At 41.6% G+C, this 20,437-nt stretch overlaps 1 protein-coding gene across 3 annotated transcripts; it reads right to left on the bottom strand.

Annotated features, from left to right (window-relative positions):
- Positions 1 to 22: 22 nt before the first annotated feature.
- Positions 23 to 11,651, bottom strand: ddx21 (DEAD (Asp-Glu-Ala-Asp) box helicase 21). 3 transcript variants are annotated; one of them, XM_059566877.1, is made up of 16 exons: positions 11,495 to 11,651; positions 8,824 to 8,964; positions 8,631 to 8,744; positions 8,084 to 8,156; positions 7,824 to 8,002; positions 5,387 to 5,504; positions 5,061 to 5,246; positions 4,411 to 4,556; positions 3,801 to 3,950; positions 3,294 to 3,455; positions 2,976 to 3,095; positions 2,454 to 2,527; positions 2,213 to 2,372; positions 1,919 to 2,053; positions 686 to 730; positions 23 to 520 (listed from the first exon to the last, which is right to left on the bottom strand). In XM_059566877.1, the coding sequence occupies exons 1-16, from the start codon at positions 11,597 to 11,599 to the stop codon at positions 299 to 301; spliced, it is 2,130 nt and encodes a 709-aa protein (XP_059422860.1). In that variant the 5' UTR covers positions 11,600 to 11,651; the 3' UTR covers positions 23 to 298. The 3 variants fall into 3 exon arrangements, 2 of the variants coding, with proteins under 2 accessions (XP_059422860.1, XP_059422861.1); XM_059566878.1 differs by having other exon boundaries at positions 8,824 to 8,958; positions 11,495 to 11,648; XR_009437556.1 differs by lacking the exon at positions 23 to 520 and having other exon boundaries at positions 685 to 730; positions 1,919 to 2,093; positions 2,149 to 2,372.
- Between the last annotated feature and the right edge of the window lie 8,786 nt (positions 11,652 to 20,437).

The raw sequence follows: 20,437 nt of genomic DNA, 5'->3' as shown, positions 1-20,437 counted from the left end.
ATCTCGACTAATAATCACAGGCTTCTCTCTTTTCAGAGACCGTAAGAAAGTCGGGAGATTTTAATCATATTACCACAATGTGATTTCTTTCAAGATCATGTCATTCCAGCACTTCCACATCGGAAGAGCAAGAGAGTTTTACAAGCAATGAAACACAGCGGTGCTGTAGTTTAAACACCACTTTAATATCAGTGGGACAGAATGTATAAATAGCGTAACTGCAAGTTACAGCAATCAGCGTATTTGATGGCTCCAGTAAAGAGCAAAATGGCAGTAAAAACACGACCCAGAGTCCAGATCAGTAATTGAAGGCCTGGCTGAAGCTGCGTTTCTGAGCGCCTCCTCCTCCTCGTCCTCTTCTGCCGCCGGAGCTGTTGTTTCCTCTGAAGCCAAAGGAGCGGCGTCCTCGTCCGCCGAAGCCTCCGGAGGATCGCTCGTTGCTCTGCCGCATGCTCTCCTGCATCTCGGGGAGCTCTGTGGCCACGCTCAGCTGCCAGCGCCGGCTGTCCTGCCACTTGTCCTGCAGAGACACAGAAACACGAGCCATGTTGACAAGCCTCCATTAGTGAAACCCGACGCTCAAACACATGGCAGTGGCTTGGGAAAGAAGACGCCAGTGTGTACAGACACGTCCCTCCAGCGTCGCTGTACAAGCCGCTCAAAACACACAAGTGCATCGTCATACCTGCATCTCTTTCACTTTGTTGGCCGGGACGTCGAAGCACACACCCTGAGAGAAACACACACACACAGGGGCTGTTAGAAACAAAGCCCTGAACTCTCAAAAACAAACAGAGATGCAGATCCTCAGTCTCAAAAAAAGTTTTTGATGTTCTTCACGTTCTGTGTGGTGGTCAGCTCGCAGCAGAGATAGAAATTAATCTTTTCCAATTAGTTTCAAATTATTTTTACTTCTATAAAGGCATTTTTTCTAAAAGTGTCCATAATCTTTTGAGTCAAATTCTTCCATTCAATCAGTGAATTATGAAATCCTTATCAACTAAATTAATCTTTGCAGTGCAGAGGACACACAGAAGCTGCGTCTGTTTAACGCAGGACAGGGATGTTTTTAACCTGCAGTTACACGTGTGTTTAAACGGCCAGTAGGTGGCAGCAGGTCACTGTTAATAAGTGAGTCGTTGTGATTGAACCGAATCATTTAAACTGAATGAAACATCATCATGTTGCTCCGAGACCGAAAACAGTGCTGTGTTTCCAATTATTGTTGTTGTCAAAGGAGAGCAAAAAAATGCAATACGGTGTTTAAAACTCAAGTATCTTAATTACCTTCTTGTTTATTGAACGGTTTTTAAAAATCTATATCATATTTTTAATGATGGTAATTTTTGGAGAGACAAACGTCCCTCTTCATGTGAAACTGAGTAACTATATGAAGTGGTATTAATATATAGATTTTCTGCCCCAATGTCTTGAATTTTGTGATAATTCTAGATGTATTTTAATAGACTGCATCACGCAGAGAAAGAACATACAGTAATATACGTACACTAGACTTCATGTAATGTTTGAGTGCACTCTGTAGGGGATGTTCCAATGCTCATCGTTTCAAATGGTTTTTGCGATATACTCGATAATGTCAATCACACATTGTTAAGACAACAATTTCGATATTAATCGAAGATGAACACCACACATCCCTAGTCTCACTACTAATTCATAGCACAGAAAAAAAAAAAAAGAGAGAAATCTATTAAGAAAATTTAATATTAGACCCCTAATGAAGATTTAGATTCACTGAGAGTTAGGAAAACACAAATATATAAACGTTACTTCAATTCTGCTATTTTTTAGCTGTCATTAGTTTCTAATCATACGTTTTGGCAATGCATCCCAGCAAACAGATCAGACTGTATGTTTTCCTAAATGACGTCTTGGCTTCAGTAAAACACAGACGTACCATCTTGCCCTTGAGGAAGGTCATGCGTTTGATGTGCTCATCGATTCCCTCGCCGAGCTGCTCCTTCAGCCCGCGCCAGGCGTAACCGATGTTGTGCATTTCCTGAGAGCAGTTCAGTATGATGGTGGTGAACCCCTGAGAGAACAAGACAGGAGTTTCACACAGATTCCCAGCACTGTATTCAATGAGCCGCGTCCTGGGCCTTTGCTAGACTACTAGCTCTGTATTACATCTGAAGCAAATGTTTAGTGTTTGCAGATCCTGTGTGAAGTGTTTGCTGTGGTGTTGACGTACAGCGTCGGAGCTGATGAGGGATCTGTTCTCCAGGCTGGTGGCTCCTGATATGTGAGCGAGGGCCGCCGCCAGCGCCTCCTCCGCCCCGCGCTGCTCGATCAGTTCACGCGCCGCCTCGCGGAAATACCCCACCGCCACGGCCGGGACCGAGTCCAGGAACCTGCCAACAGCAGCATACATCACGTTCACATTCTGATACATCCAATGAAGACATTACTCTGTGTATGAGAACGTCTCGGACCTCATGGCGTCTTTACTGGAGGACTGGATGATGTCGCTGGCTGTTGGGACTCCGACCCGTTTGAAGGTGATTCCCTGGAGCAGGCGAACACAAGGTTATGGCTATCAACCAGCCGTAAATATATCAAACCTTCATTTTTGATTAGTAATATGCATTGCTAAGAACTTCATCTGAACAACTTTAAAGGTGATTTTCTCAATATTTAGACTTTTTTGCTCCCTCAGATTCCAGATTTTCTAATAGTTGTATCTCAGACAAATATTGTCCTTCTAACAAACCACACATCAATGGAGAGATGATTTATTCAGCTTTCAGATGATGTATAAATCTTAATTTCAGAAAATGGACCGTTATGACTGGTTTTGTGCTCCAGGGTCACATATAAATAATACAATAATAAGAAAGAAATCCTGGACAAGGTTTATGGACAAATAAAGCTTTTTGAATTGTTTGGTCAGCGTTTTGTCTGATCGCACACTTTATCCATCATTTGTTGATCAACCCATGTTCAGTGGTTTTTACCGCTTTCTGCTCCACAAACTTGAGCTGGCTCTCCTCCTTCCGCTGGTAAAAACAGATGCAGATGCCTGTTCTTCCGGCTCTGCCAGTACGTCCAGACCGGTGGATATATGATTCCACATCCTGCAGTCACAACACAAGTCTACGCTGTTCAAGAGCATCTTAAACTACACAGATCCTATCAGCAGGGACTCATCAAGGACAAAATACAAATGAAGGAAACATTTCAAAGGTCCGGCCACATGTATGAACACAGTAACTAGAACTGAATTAGAGAGTGGAGGAAACCAGTGCAGTTGAAGTAAAAGAGGAAAGCCGTACGTTTGGAGGAGAGCACTGAATGACCAGGTCCACCTCGGGGATGTCCAGGCCACGCGCTGCCACGTTAGTGGCCACCAACACCTCGAACGTGCCGTTCCTGAAGCCCTTGAGCGTGATCTCTCTCTGTTTCTGAGGAATGTCTCCGTGCAGCGACTGCGCACTCTGAACCACAACAGTTAAGAACATTAATAGTTTTAATAACACTCAATCAGACTGAAAAGCCTTCATGCAAACACCTCAATCAATCCCAATGACATTCTGATCAGACTGAAAGGGCTGGTGTACTGTAGATCATTTTTAATTCATCTGAGAGCACATGTAAACCGAGACAGGACAGTCCTGCGCATGTGCAATGAAGCAGAAATAGTGTAATGACGCATGAGGCGTGCAACGAGCTGTTGTTTTAGTAGTTTCATAAATGACCGAAGCAAAACATCTCATCAGCTCTCGAGTCCCCATCCCAGTGTTTGTTGGCTCAGATTCATCATTCAGAATGATATACTGCACCTGTTTGATGGAGGTGTTCATGGAGAGCTCTGTGGCCTCTCTCTTGGTCTCGCAGAAGACGATGGTCCGGCCGTGGCTGCCGCTGTACACCTGGACGACATCCCCGATGACGGACGCCCGCTGAGACCAGTGACACGCGATGGCCAGGTGCTGCGCGACAGAGAACAGCTCAGACACGGCACACGCTCAAGAACAAGAACAAGAACTGCTGCGTATAATGGAGGACTGACAGCAGGCACAGGGAACATGTGCGATCCAATTATTAAAGCAAATTACAAAGGTAATGAGAAAAACGTTTGTTCTGTTCTGAAGCAGCAAAATTCCACAGACCAGAGTATCAGTAACTGACCACTTCTACAGTTTGCATTAAAACTATTGTCCAACAGGTTAGATGAATATATATATAAATGACTGCCTCCACCTAGAGGAGGAAACCCTCGACTGATGATGAAATGTTGTAGACATAAGTTATCGTTTAACTAAACGCTTTTATGCATTAATAAGAAATGTTACATTTTGTTCTTCAAACCATGTTTTCTTTGTGTTGATACGTCTGGATTTCAGAATGACCTTTATTCACTGACTAACACAGGCACGTGCGTGGCTTTACCTCCACTGTGGTGGCAGCTTTCTGGGTCTTCTTCCCGATGAGATCCACATGGATGAACTGAGAGCGCATGTATTTCTTGGCCACGTCGTAAACCCAGGAGGGACATGTCGCTGAGAACAGCAGCGTCTGCGGCTTCTCCTCTGCATCTGTGAGAGAAAGGTTCAGAAACCCTGTTCAGACGTGCAAAGGGCTGTGCCGTCAATCGAAATCAAATTGCCATTTGAGACGCTGAGATTTGCTAATTGCAAAGTCTGTGATGTGGACACAATATTACTCCGAGATGCAAACAGGTAACGGGGAACCATGGCATGGATCGGGGGCATGCTCCACGTGGAGCTCCTATTGGAATAATGACCAAATCACAAAAAGTTATTTAGTAAATGTTTAAATGGAAACCATCAGAATTTCTGTGATGGCTTCTATTAGTTTTTTCAGCAGTGTAATGATATCCATACTGTGCTGCACACTACTGACAATATTAAGCTGAAGCTTGACTTTGTCAAAATTGACAAATATATATTATTCACAATTTGAGATTTTCTCCAAATCGCACAGCCCTAAAGTAGATCTCTCATGACTCTCGTGGTTTAGCGTTTATCTTCTGATGGGCCGAACACCGTGTGCTCAGGAGCATGAGGCGTGTGGATCACCTTTCTTGTAGGACGCAGACAGGATCTCCTCCACCTGCTCAGCGAAGCCCATGTCCAGCATCTGGTCCACCTCGTCCAGCACCACGTGCTTCAGCTGAGACAGATCCAGCTTGTTATTCTGCAGATGGTCTCGGATGCGACCCGGCGTTCCCACCAGTACGTCGATGCCATTGCGGATCGCTTCCACTGATGACACAAGTCAATCGTCAGGTTAATAAACACCTAAACATTTATTTTTCCATTATTACTACAAATGATTTTGTCATTGATCATTCAGTTAGTCATTACGGTGTCAAAAAGCAAGCCTGTGAGGATGGAAGCCCTACTCTGTGGGTTGTATGAACTTCCTCCGTAGAAACAGGTGACAGACAGCTTCCTGGTGACGTCTTTGAAGTCTTTGGCCACCTGGATGGCCAGCTCACGAGTCGGTGTCAGAACCAGCACCTGTGTGGACGCACATCACACTCATATAACACTGGACACAGATGTGGACACATTCAACTAAATTCATTTCTCAAGATAAAAAAAATCCATGCACCAAGTGACATATAGTGCTGTTGTGCTTTGGGTGTCCCGGGTTCGAGTCCCGGCTCATGCACCTTTCCCGATCCCTCCTCCCACTTCACTTCCTGTCTGCATACTGTCCTGTCCTAATTACGGCTGGGTACCAAACCCTGTACTTTTAAGGGTACCGACCAAATTGCGTCAATCGGTGCCAAATTTCGGTAAAATGGCATGAATATATATGCTAATACACTAAATATATTTCACTTCCATCATTGACGGATTAACAAAACTAAAGAAAAGAATGCGCTGAGTTTCAGTTTGTTGTGACATGATCAAAAGTTCTCTGAAAGAAAACCGAGACGGCAGAACGTTTTATTTTTGTTTTAACTTTATTTGGCAAATCTTGACAGTTTCGAATGATGTCTGTCACCAACCAGTGCTGGTGTAATATCACACATGCACCTCACGTCACAGACTCAACATTATCAAAATAAAATAGTTAAAGAAACGTATAAAAAGTTGAACTGCTCCGGTGCATTCAGCCTGACCAGCGCCTCACTGTGATGAAGGTACAAAGCCTAGCCTATAATAACATTTTAACACCCAGATGTGTCACGAACATGGAAATATTTGGTTTCGTGCCAAATGAGAGGTAGGCATCAGTTCACCTTAAATTAATTGTTTTTGGATTGATCTTTTCATAGCCTTAACTTTAGAGGATTTGTTGTGGAGAGAAACTAATAGCTAGTGGTCGACTGATATGGGTTTTTGAAAATTCATTTTACTTAATATTTAGATGACAACTTCCTGTTTCTATAATTCTATTACAGTATTTTCACAAATAAATATTTTAAAATATATATAAACAAATAGAAAGTTAACACCGTTACCAACAGGGCACTCAGTATTCTGGGAAGTTTGTGTGCATTGGGAATCATATTTTTTTCATATAAAGCCAGGGTAACCCTCATTTAACATGCAAATGACATGAATATGACGGTGTGCAAATGCATTAAGCAGCATAGTTTGAAATCAGGAGTTTGAAGCTGACCTCTCCTCCTGTCCAGATCGACCGTCACGCAGAGCACACATCAGGAAACATACTGACACACACTTCACAAGATCTCACAGCTGCCTGCAACTATTGTGAAATTTAATTTTCATAGGCGTTTAAATTATGTGTATTTGCTGAATGATGACGGCACACGAGAAAGTATGTTTGCCGTACTGTTCCCGATAATTTAAAAGCAATTGTTACAATACTTTTTGTACACTTTTTGATTAATTTGTTCAACGTTCTAAGGTTGTATCAGACAGAACTGAGCGATGACGGTGAACAGGAGAGAGTGTGAGCTGCTGCTCTCAGCGACGTCAAAATAAAAGTCCCGCATCCAACACATCGCCCAAGCAGAAGAACTTATCAACCGATCGAAAATATGCCAAATATCGGCTGATATATCGTCAACCAACTGCTAACTGTAATTATATATATTGCTAACTGTGTTCATAATGTTTGTAAACCGGCATATTTTTGCCTTCATCATAAGACGGGAGCGTCGAGTCCATTCCTAATTCACTCTATAGCACCGAATGCCTCGGGATTTTTGGATTAATATTGAAAGTAGGTCTGTAACTCAATTTCAAATTGCGATCTGGACTAGTGTCTGTGAATATTAAAATTGAAAAAGACGGTTTAAATATGAATCCTGCATGTTCCTCTTGTCTGTGTCACTGAATGGCAGTTTTGTTCACTACACAAATACTGAAGCATGCATGATCTGTGAAACAAAGTACGGTTTAACATGTACCAGAAATATATTACTCTTGAATGATGAAGCAAACCAGCAAAGCATGAGCTCCTTCATCCTTCAGTATCCCAGGATGCACCACTGAGCTTCACCACAGGATTCGGACTGGCAGTACATAAATGAGGCTTGCAAAGGGGATGCACACGTCTGCACTCAACCGGACTCGGTAAGGTTTTCAGTCTTTGTAGAGGTGAACATTTAAATATAGTATATTCATATTGAAAATCTGTCAGTAGGTTAGTTGTGTATAGGTTTATACGGTTTTACTTCATTGTTGTTTGCCTGTATTTATGTATATATATATATAAAAAAGCGAACAGCATCATTTTCACGAGTGCTCTTTTGAGCAGCACTGTATATTTCACGGCATTTTAAAAGCCCTGGTTTCCAGCGTGAGCCACACCGCAGCACTACTGTCCATCATGTTCATGTTGATGTTGATCCGTACCTTCGGGGCCCGGCCTCTTCTCTTGTCCTCCGCTCCGGACTGCAGCTTCTCCACCAGAGGAACAGCGAACGAGAAGGTCTTCCCCGTGCCGGTCCTCGCCTGACCGATGACATCCTTCCCATCATACACAGAGTTAAAGGTCTTCACTTGGATGTCAAAGAGATATGAAACACCACGGGCTAGAAGAAAGAGAAAACACTTTAGCTCAAAGTCCCAGAGTATTTGAGCAGCTGTCCACGAGGCTGTGTGAGCGGTGTTACCCTGCAGCAGTTTGATGGTGTTCGGGGAGATCCTGAAGTTAGAGAAGGCTCCTTCTTTCTGCTCCGGAGTTTCCTAAAGAAATGATCAGATCATCAGAAATCACCAAATCTGGATTACTGGTGCTCTACGGAGCCCCTAAAGGGACACGCTGTGTGTTTTGCATTGCATTTACACATAACTGCTTCTGACCGCTCCATCTCTGATGACTGTGTAAATGTCAGTTATTAAAAAAAAATATATCAACCTTTTAAATAAACATTATATTACAGCTGTTTGTAGATTTGGGGATATATTGCATATTACAAATTTTTGCATTTTTTTTATCCTGAAATCCACACAGTTTTTTTTTGGGGGGGGGGGGGGGGGGGGTGTCAAAAGTAACCCAATCTTACTAAATGTTTTGAACAGCACAAACTCCGATCCAAACCGAGACTGCATCTAGTGATCTAATCTGACTGGAGAAAGCTTTGCTTCTTCTGAAGGCAGTTTGAAGACTGATCTGATCAGGTTGTGTCTCTATGAACAGAAGTGTAGACGTGTACACACTTTCTCGCGGTCGCTGTCCGAGTCCTCGCTGGACGGTCCAGCTGTGTCCACTGTTTGAGCAGTCTCTCCGTTAACCATCACCTCCTCCACCTTTGCCTTTTTCTTCTTTTTCAGCTGCACAGAGACCTCAGTAAGACACACGAGCTGCAGAATAATGATTTAGACTTACATGAGATCAGGAGAAATGGGTTACCTTGACCTGGCTTGTGTCCGTGTTTCCGTTCATGTCTGTGCTCTCGGTGGGCATCTTCTCAGCCTTCTTCTTCTTAGGAGCCGGTGAATCACACTCTGCCTCGGCCGTCTCCTTTTGCTCTTTCGTTTTCTTTTTCTTTTTCTGGAGAGAAACAAAAGGCAGGAAGGAGAGGCTCATCTAGCAGGAAAGCGTCAGTGATCATTTATGATGATCATAGCAGAGAAATAACGCTAAACATTTCACATCTACCACGTCTGATTATTGATCTTTTATTAGATAACTACTCGTCATTTCACTTCAGTATCTCTAGCATTCTCTATTCGAATTCTATTTTATATTTTTGTTGACTTGAACCTCTAACACTTGCTCTCTCTGTTTCTTTACAAAAAAGGCCTTTAACACTAGTTTTCTCTATTCTTTTTCCATTGGATCTACTTGTTTTTGTTGTGTGTGTGTGTGTGTGTGTATTCACTACCGTTCTAAAGTGTGGGATCAGTAATATGTTTAATGTTTTTAATGAAGCTTCTTATGCTCATCAAGGCTGTATTTGTTCGTTAAAAAACGTATTCATCTGCACATCGCGGATTAAGATATTTCTAATATTCTATATTCTATTATTTATCTTTTCCCCATCCACTGATTGTCAACATGAATAATACTTTCACACATTAAAAGTACAATATGACTTTCATAAATACAACTACAGTTCACTAGTTTTTGTGATTTAATGCCAATGTTATCTGTGTCTCTGGAGCACAAAAGCAGTCTTAAGTCTCTGGGGTGTATTTGTAGCAATAGCCAAAAATACATTGTATGGGTCAAAATTATACATTTTTCTTATGCAAAAATTCATTAGATTATTAAGTAAAGATCATGTTCCATTAAGATATTTAGTAAATTTCCCAACGTAAATATACCAAAACTTTATTTTTGATTAGTAATATGCATTGCTAAGAGCTTCATTTGAACAACTTTAAAGATGATTTTCTCAATATTTAGATTTTTTTTAAACCCTCAGATTCCAGATTTTCAAATATTGTCCTCATAAAAAACCATACAACAATGGATATATTTATTCAGCTTTCAGATACATTTCAATAATAAAAAATAAAACTCTTTTAAGTGGTCTATACAGTGTATATGTGTCTGTGTCTGGTGTGTATATACCACAGACTGTATAAAAACAGGTATATACAGACAGTTGTCTGGGAACGCCCCCGGGAACGCCCCGTCACGTGATGTGACTTTAGCCCGTGGGGGAAACATTGCTTTGGCGCCAATTGAAATACACAGGACAATCACGCCGAAGAGTTGTTGTGTCGTTTTCTGTACCTCCAATAAACTAACAAATTATTAATTAAAGTTCTACATCCTTCCTAATAAACATACAGAACCGGAAAGGAGGACAAAATGGCTAGAAGCAATGCGATGTGAGGATGATCAAGGGAAGTTGTGGAAATGTGTGCAGTCGGCATTCATCACAGGCAGGCTACATTAACATTGTGTTCATTATTAACGCTATCAAAACTGTGTAAGGTTGTTTCAGAAAGTGGCATGCATATATAATTAGCCTTATCATTCTACCTGAAGCTAAACTATGTAACGTTAGCCCAGTGTCGAACATAAACCCACTTAAAAAAGCGTGTGGACACGTAACAACTTAGTTTTGTGTCAGAACTTTTACATTTTCATTGATAAATTCACCCCGTCTGTGTTTGCGAAACGATTGAATCGCGGAATCCAGTCAAAAACAGAACTTGCTGTATAAAGCAGAACGCCACGGAATTTGGCTATTTTTGAATGAATACATCTATATTAGGGCTGTAAAATGAATCAAATATCGATATGGACTAGTGTATGTAAATATTAAAGTTAAAAGGGACTAGAATTGTTCTACGCGTCTCTGGGAATGAGCGCTCAATATGTGCATTTTTGTCATTCAGATACACACAATGTTCGCTGTGTTTTCCCCCACGCCGACTCGCCACGCCCCCAGCTATGACTAGATGCCGACTGTATGTGAAAAAACTTTAATTTAATGCTATTAAATGTGTAACATTTACACATCATTACCTGTTCAAAAGAATCCATGAAACAAGCAGTGATTTGAGGAGCGTGCACTAATAATATCAGTTCCGTTCGTTTGCGCATTGTTTCAAGGACACGCCCATAACACGGGACCTCATGAATATATTCACGTAAACTCCTCCCACAGGAACAGTTTACGACAGGAACCGAATATTACACAACACCGGTTCTGTGCTCCAATATTATAAAATGAATCAAGTCACGGAAATACAACTTTTTATCATGATAAAATGTCAGTGGATTCTTATTTTATCCTTTCTCAGTCGCTTCCCAGTTATGACAGAGCGCTAATCGTTAATATTTGTCATCGCCGCTAACTCAACACACACACGTGCTGTTAGTGTTCATGCTAATCACACGTGATTGCAGATGTAACTTACGTCACATATTTCGACTTAACGTGAGTTCATGAACACTTTTGGGGAAAACAAAAACAAATCAAAACCCTAAACCGTGCAGTGTGTGAATTCCGACTCGAACAGAGCAGGAGTGATACGCGCCCTGGACTCTAAGGACGGTACCGCTAGCGGTGTGTGTGTGTGATCATATAGCGTCAGTCAGCGCTGTGTGGACCGGTTCTCACCTTCAGCAGCGGCGGGCCGCTCTCCACCTCCTCCATCAGGGCGCTCGGCTCGGCTGCAGGCAGGGTCTTAGACGGCATTCTAGATGTTGTGCGGCAGATGGACATGTGCGACCGTACTGAGATCGCACCGGGGGAAAAGAAAGACTCGGAAGCGACGTGGGGTGGAAGGAAGCGCTCATTCACAGGAGCGAAACACTAGCGTGCAGGGGGCGGAGCTACATTCACAGCACGCGACATTCTGCTGCCTAACAGTGAGAGAACCTTAATAAATATTCATGTAAAAGAGAGATGGATCAAAAACATTAACATTCAAACTGCAAAAGATTTTGATGGTAATAATAAAAAAAATCCAATTTGTTGCTATGACCAATCAGAAAACGCTTCCGCTGTGAATTTGACCAATTGTAAATAGGTTCAGTGGCTCGCCCCTCCTCCGGCAGAACCTGCTCTGTGTTCATTTCTTGTCTAGAAATTCTAAATCATGTGACGCAGTACAAAGATAACTGCGCCACGCTGTACGGAACGCCACATGGGTCAAAATTCAGTTCCACGTGTTAAAGCCATAGACTGTATAAAAACAGGTTAAAGCCCCGTTCACACCGCGTGCCGCTGGTTTCCGTGTTTCAGTCGATCGTGGGCGTTCCCCTAATGACGTAATTGGTTACATGTCTGGGCAAATGCTATGGGGTGTGAAAACTTAGCAAAGCTCACATGACGATGTTTATTTTCCACATATAATTTTATTACATGTTTGTGTTTACAGACAAATCATATAGAACACTGAAACTGTGTCATAAATTCTGTCGTGACTTGGCTGCACTCTGACACAGACTTCACTCGTATTTGTAACTCCGGCTTCACTTGGAAAAAGTTAAACAGTTTGCAACATTGTCAGATTGGTCGACACAGTTACATCCTGTCACCAACTCATTCTCTCCACAAAATGTAATTTAGGAACCAGTGTTCCCATGTTGCCTGTGAAAAATTACAATATTCCAAAATGTGCATAAAAATCGGTGGATGGAAAAATAGCTTTTTCTTCTTGTCTACTGTTCAAAACAATACTGGAGTTACTTGAGTACTCGTGGTTTATGTTAGTTTAAAAACAGACAGGATAGGCCATTATTCACAACACGTTAACATTTAAGTATTACCTCTTAAAAATCATAAATTTTATTCATTTTTATTTTTTTTTACATACAAAGTAACATGTTATAGACTGACTTACATGCACATTGTAACCATTAACATCCACATCACTGACCTATTTCAGTCAATCAGGTACTTTAAATTTAATTAAATAAGATGTAATTTATTAAACAAACATATTTATTTAACAGCCATAGAAAAACTTCACGTCATTCTGTACACAATAGCTCCTAAACCTACAGTTGAAGCTATGCAACTCATCTAATAGTGAAAACACTAACCTAGAATTTGATTGTTCAGTTCATCAATTTTGCATACGTGTGGCACTGATGAAACAAATTGTTCAACTTCAAGATAAATACAGCCAGACAGAGTTTTCAAATGAATCATGTACAACTGACTCCGACAGGTCACAGCTAGACAATAAATGGATTTCATTCTGGGAAAATCTTGATTAGATTTGTTATATTTGACCTGTTTGAGCTGACGCACCATCAGCAGGTTTTGGTACAGAAAGATCTAATCAAAGCCAACTTCCTCCAAACTCCCTTTCAAAGCAATTTTGCACAATCTAGAAAATAACATACATACCTGCAGAAGCAACACAGATGTCTGCAATGTGTGCTGTACCATAAACAACCACAAGAGGGGGTCTTCGAACACCAATAACCAAGTCAATGTCTGCTTTTTCTGAGGTGATGGACTTCACAGTGTCTTTCTATTCCCCTAAATACTTCAGAGGAAAAATTACAGTGCGACATGCCCACTTACCAACTTCTCTCTACCAGAAGAAAGGCTAGGGTATGAGTGTGTATCATTGCAGTTGATCAAGTACAGCACACATAACTAATATTCATCATACATTTCCTAATAATGTATAGTAATCAGGTTTCTCCAACTCCTGATATATTTTTTTCTCTCTGCATCCTTAAACATCATGAACACCACACTTTAAATGTTACAATTCATACAATGTCCAGCTTTATGTGGAAAACAGTACCATGAATGCCTTAAAGTAGTTTTTGAACTTGTCCTCATTTTACCTGTATTTTCTGAGCAGTAAAACACTGGCGTATGAAAGTCATGACATTTGCCAAGTATGGTAGCTCATACGCTGAATTGGTGCTCTGCATTTAACCCATCCAAGAGCACACACACAGCCAGGGGCAGATCTAGAAAAATATTGATGGATTGGCAAGAAGGGGGCAGGAACTTTTGAGGGGTGGCAATATATGACAGACGTACATACTGAAATTTAGTCACAGTTATCACAGTTTGATGATAAATAGTATATGTACACACTACAAAAGGGCACAGGCTGCCATTTACAAACTTGTGTAATCAATGTCTTGCATTTGAAACAGTTCGTATAAGGAATAAGTGACCATACAATGTGATCTCACTTAAGAGGAGATAGAAGTAAAGGGCATTATCACAGGGAAGACATTAAGGTTAAGACACCGTTGATGAGTGGGGAAGAAAACTGTTTTTGACTGTGACTGTATACACAAAATAAAAAAAACATAAGTAAAAAACACTGCTTCATATTCAGCAGGATTTACACCAGTGTCACATTTTAATCTTTGTTTCTCACAATTTTGGTTTTATTAAAGGTTCTCAGTTGCCAAAACCAGATATAAACACAGAAATTTAAAGTACAGATTCTGTTGAGGTCATTTTAACAGTTTTAAATTTTTTTATTTTGACAGGTTGTCATAAAGACATTGCAGTTTCTGTCTGTGTATACGATACGAATGAATGACGATAGTTTTCTCAAATGAATTGGTGAAATCCTTTCATAGCACGCTGGCGTGCACATGTGTAGCCTACATCATGTGTCAGTATACACAAACCCGGCGAAACACGGAAGTAAAAGCAGCGCCACCATTACTGAGTGCCTTGCTGCTAAGGAAGTAGCAGAAGTAGCGTTCGTCCGGTAGGCGGCTGTAGCAGATGTTAGCTGTATGAAAAGTTATTTTTATTTAGTTTTTTATGCTGTCCAGTGATGCCGGGAAGAGCGTGCTGTGTGGTTGGCTGTTTTAACAACAGCACAAAACTACAGACCTGGAATAAAACCATTAGTGAAATTCACGAACATTTGTTGCACATTGACTGCCCATGTTTACGGCCATACGGATTACACAGAGTTCCTGGTCGAGCGGAGGAGTATTTATTGTTTGAATTTCATAATAAAATTGACAGAATCTGAGAGCTGAGATATTTTTTCTATCATTTTTCTATCCGTGGGTCTTAACAATCGGCAAGTCGGTCGGACTAAAAGGGGAAAAAAATAATTAATTGGGTCGGTCAGGTTATTGGCAAACAAGAATATTTTTAAGGATGGCCTAATAGTTATTTGAAACTTATGGAGCTTGTCAACATATTAGCAACACAACAGGTAATGACAGCGTTCGGTTTTATTGTTGTCATCAATTAATACACTTCTTAATTACATTACATATTTTTACATTATTACATTATGTTGGCAATAAATTACCTTTATCAGTAAGTTTTGGCCACTGCCTGACATCAAACAGAGACGGGGTGAATTTATGAATGAAAGTGAAAGTTCTGACACAAAAGTTGTTATGTATCACGTAGTAGACTACACCAGTGCACTGTAACATTAGTTAGCGAAATAACGTTCTTCAACCTGATATTTATCATCTAAAAGTCAACATTACAGCTATGCTAGCACTGTGCTTTTATTATAGCTTCATTTCTTGATAGATAGATAATCCATTTTTACCTCTTTCCTCCTGTGTCTCCTCACAACTCCTGGTTCCCTCGCTTCGCGCACTCAGAAAGTTTTCTAAACAAGTCAGTCTCTTGCCGCTCTGTCGTCCTCTCGTGCTGGCTGCATTCACTGCAGTCGGACATTGGAGATTCACGCTCGTAAATTTTCAAATCGGCCATAACTTTTAATTAGTTGCTGCAGAAAGCAGTGAGAAGTGAATACACGGTGAACACACACTCGGAGCAGTGGGCAGCTATATATCCAGTGCCGGGGAGCAACTGGGGGATCAGTGACTTGCTCAAGAGCACTTCAGTCATGGGTATTGAGGGAGGAAGAGAACATTGTTCATTCAATTTCCCCCACCTACAACTCCTGCCAGCACCAAGACTCAAATCTGCGACCTTCGGGTTACAATGATGTGATTTACAAGTTTTCTTTCTCTTTGGAGAGTTACAAGCCGTTCGTGAATAGATAAGATCCCTTAAATTGCAAAGACTAAAGTCTCAAACCCAAAGAGATATTCTTTATGAAAGTTAAGACTTGTCCACGCCCCCTAAAACACCTCGTTTAAACACGCCCCACATCTCTACGTCACGATGTGGGAAGATTTGCATAATGTCGCCCAAATGTTCACACAAAGAAAGAAGGCGTAACTTTTATTCTTGCTATCGCTGCTTCCACCATGTTGTGGAGACGCTGTGAAAGTGAAAATACTTTGTGTGGTCTTCCAAAAGAGGACACAACTAGAAATCAGTGGTTAATTTGTATTTACAAAACTGTTCTGGAAGTGTGCAGTGCATTTTATGGAGGACAGTTTTCTGATCCTGGGAGAGAAGGCTAAAATGCCTGTTCTGACTCACAGTCTGTAAGTACGTTTACATATTTAAAAGATTTGCCACTGATGATTCAAACGCAAGTTTTGAGCAGTGTAGAGCAGCGGTTCTCAATTCCAGTCCTCGCGCCCCCTGCTCTGCACATTTTGTATGTTTCTCTTATGGCTTCAGTTCTTTTCAAACGTAAGTGCCCTGTGAAGTGGACATCTCAGGATATTCTGCCATGATTACAGTTCGAAGCAAATTAATGTTTCATCAAAATGCATTGAAGTCTGCGAGATGTAAATTTAAATTGTATTTATTTACAGAGGTATATGAGGTCACACTTGTCCATGTGTGAAGACGTTTCGCAGCGCAAATCTGTGAATGAATGTTCTGAAGTGAAGTAAACTTCAACAGATTTCCCCTGCTCAGGGATGAACACTGTGTAGGGAGCATGTCAATAACATTTCCATCACACGCTTGAAACATTCGGCCAATCACAAAGCACTGGATAGCTGGCCAATCAAAGCATACCTCGCTTTTCAGAACGATGAGATTTGTAAAAAAAAATTAAAAACTATATGCGTTTCAGAAGGCGGGGCGTTGAGGAGAAACAATAATGTATAGTATGTGGAAAATAATATGTTTTTGAATCTTAAACCACATAAACACATTTCATAATGCCAAATACACAAAACAATGTTTTTTTTAGCAACATCATATGACCCCTTTAAGGTTGTAGTGCTATTGTCCATTTTTGTCCACTTTTATTTTTTAAAGACTAATGTTTTTGTCATTGGTTGTGTTAAACTTTTTAAAATCAAGTGACTTAGCTGCTGAAAATTTGTCCTTCTGATTTTAAAAGGTTTTCCCAAGTCTTTGAAATGGTCAAGAATTTGTTGATGTGCTATTGAATGGTTGTTGAACACAGATGGCAACATTGTTTCACGATGACAGTTCAGTAGTATTAAAAAAAAATAAAAGTGGTTTAGAATCAACATTACATTGTAATGTTTATCCAACAATATTAAATAAGTTTGTGTGTGTGTGCGTTAATTTCAATATTGGGTCAACATTAATTGTGGGTGCAAAAGTGGTATTGAACTAGAGATCGACCGATATGGGTTTTTCTATAGCCGATGCCGATGCCGATGTTTAGAGGTCAGGGTCAGCCGATGGCCGATATGTGCTGCCGATTTTTAGGGCCGATATCTTGAAGTTTTCCCCTTCATTTGCATGCAAAAATGTCACACTAATAATAAGTGGATGCACAACATTTCTAAACTTATCATCATTTATTGAGCACTGACTTGAACCATCTCTTGAATCTTAATTTTGTGCACTGCACGGTATTAAAATAAAAAATGTATCCAAAGTTAACCAAACAAAATCAATAAACTGACCAAGTATTAAATATATAAAACAGGTAATATATATATATATATATATATATATATATATAAGTAAATCATTTGCATTAAAGTTTTAGAGCATTTATCAAGTAGAATTTTTCAAGTTTGTTGGAACATAAATGTAAATTTAAATATACATTTAAATAAATACATTTTTAGAAATAAAAATCAATTAAACTGAAAAATATAAAAAAATAAATATATAAAAAATAAATAACAGTAGTGCTGCAAACACACTAGCAACCAGCAACATTTGTGTTTGGTATAAATGACACAGAACATCTAAAGTGAATTCTAATTTCAAACTTACATCGCAGTCTGTTCATTATTAAAATAAAGTACAGTCAACCAAACATATAAAAGGTTACACTGGTCAGTTTAAATAGACCGTAGTATACCGGTCCACTCTGATGTTATTCCAAGGACGTTTTTGCTCATGTGTAGAGGATGATCTTTCCGTCTAGTTTACATTAAATAAATAAAAAATATTATAGTTTAAGATTCAGATACATTGCGAATATGGAAACATTTGGATATGTGCAGAACGAGACGTGAGCAATAACCTCCAAATACATCTAGTCAAACCCGCACTCGCTCGTCCTCGTATGGATCGGATCATTTTTCGGATCAGCAAAAAAAAAAAGAAAAAAGGCCAAGACAAATAAACATACGTTTTGTCTTTTTTTATTAACATTAAATTATTAAATTAAAATATATGAAATCTGTCAAGGCGAGACTGGGGCTCAGTTGCAGGTGCTCAAAATGGTCAGTTTATTAGATTGGTTTTAAATTTCAAAGGACAAAAAATTTAAAATAAAAAAGTTAACAAAAAACTATCCAGGAACAGGGCAGTCTGGAGCAGATCCAAGGAGCCTCCTGGACGAATTCCACTTGGAAATCCACTGATGCAATGCCCGGATAAGCTGACAGGGAGGCGGGGGGCACTGTTGAGGCGGGGAACTGGTGGCGCGCTGCGGCGCGGCGAAGAAGAAGAGTGACGGCGATCGGTGATCGCTAGCACGGAAGGCTGGAGAGTAGCGCTGCCTGAAAGCAGGGGGAAGAGGGAAAAAACAACAAACTAGAGAATGAAAACAAAACGGGCACGATCTCTGTGCAGGCTAAACAGGAGATGTGGACAAAACTGAGACATGGACGAGAACACGACGATCTGACAACAGACAGCACACATGAGGAGACTAAATAGAGAAGGAGTGATTATCATGATGCAGAGCAGGTGATGGTGACCAATAACAAGATAATAATGAAACAAGAGGGCGGAGACGGGCACCACGGTGACACAGAAGCACATGGTAAGTGTAAACAACCACACACACTATTGAAAAACAGACAGATCAGCCCGGGGACGTGACATTACCCCCTCCCCAGGAGCGCTCCCTGGCGCTCAAGGGAAGGAACCACCACCCTGCCGGTTGAAGTCCTCGATCAGCGACCGATCCAGAATATCCCGAGCCGGGACCCAGCTCCTCTCATCCAGACCATATCCCTCCCAGTCCACCAGATACTGAAATCCCCGACCTCGACGTCTGACATCCAGCAACCTCCTTACAGTGAAGGCTGGGGAACCATCCACTAGACGGGGAGGGGGGTGGGGGGTGGGGGGGGGGTTAGTAGCAGATGGGTTAAGGTGAGAATGAAACACAGGCTTGACCCGAGAAACATGAAAGACTGGGTGTACCCGACCAAGTATGGGAGGTAACTTGAGCTTTACCGCCACCGGACTCAATACCTTGGTGATCTGATATGGCCCCATGAACCTGGGGGCTAACTTGCGAGAAGCCACCCGGAGAGGAAGGTCCTTGGTTGACAGCCATACTCTCTGACAACTTACGTAACGGGGAGCAGGAGTACGGTGACGGTCAGCCGCTGCTTTGGTTCGTCTGGAAACCCGAGCCAAGGTTTCCTCAGCCCTCCTCCAGGTGCGGCGACACCTGCGGACGAAGGCTAAGGCAGACGGAACAGCAGCATCGGGCTCCTGTGAGGGGAACATAGGAGGTTGAAAACCAATGGAGCACTGAAATGGAGACATACCTGTGGCCGCCGCTGGCAAGGAGTTATAGGCATATTCAATCCAGGATAACTGTTGGCTCCAGGAACTCGGATTATGGGACGTCAGGCAGCGGAGAGCTTGTTCCAGAACCTGGTTTGCCCGCTCGGACTGCCCATTGGTCTGAGGGTGAAAACCTGACGACAGACTCGTAGAGGCCCCGATCTGTCAACAGAACTCCTTCCAGAACCGGGAGACAAACTGTGGCCCCCTATCAGAAACCACGTCTACCGGAAGGCCATGAATCTGGAAGATGTGGTCAACCACCACTTGAGCTGTCTCCTTAGCCGAAGGCAGTTTGGGAAGGGGGATGAAATGGGCTGCTTTAGAAAAGCGATCAACCACCGTCAATACTACGGTGTTACCCCTCGATGGTGAAAGACCAGTGACAAAGTCAAGGGCTATGTGTGACCAGGGGCGGGAGGGGATGGGTAATGGGTGTAGCAGACCAACAGGAGGCTGATTCGAACTCTTGTTCTGGGCGCAAATTGGGCAGGCAAACACAAACTGCCTGACGTCCTGGGCCATGGATGGCCACCAAAATCGCTGGCGGATAGCAGCCAGAGATCTCCGAACCCCAGGATGACAGACTAACTTGGATGAATGCCCCCACCGGAGAACTTCAGGGCGTAGCACAGCTGGCACGAAGAGCCTACCCTCCGGGCACCCCCTTGGTACCTCTCTCTCTCGTATGGCTTCCAGCACTCTCCTCTCCACGTCCCAGGAGAGGGACCCCACCACAATTTCTTTAGGGACAATGGTTTC

The sequence above is a fragment of the Carassius carassius genome, chromosome 14 (assembly GCF_963082965.1).
Source record: "Carassius carassius chromosome 14, fCarCar2.1, whole genome shotgun sequence".
Taxonomy (NCBI): Eukaryota; Metazoa; Chordata; class Actinopteri; order Cypriniformes; family Cyprinidae; genus Carassius; species Carassius carassius.
The sequence above is the reverse complement of the archived record's forward strand: the minus strand, read 5'-3'. Positions and strand labels throughout refer to the sequence as shown.

Excerpts from the sequence above, each read along its gene's own strand:
- ddx21 (XM_059566877.1), bottom strand. The coding sequence starts at position 11,599 with ATGTCCATCTGCCGCACAACATCTAGAATGCCGTCTAAGACCCTGCCT. Across the intron at positions 8,157-8,630 it reads CGGACAGCGACCGCGAGAAA|GAAACTCCGGAGCAGAAAGA; the intron begins GTGTGTACACGT and ends TCATTTCTTTAG. Across the intron at positions 4,557-5,060 it reads GTCTGCGTCCTACAAGAAAG|ATGCAGAGGAGAAGCCGCAG; the intron begins GTGATCCACACG and ends TTTCTCTCACAG.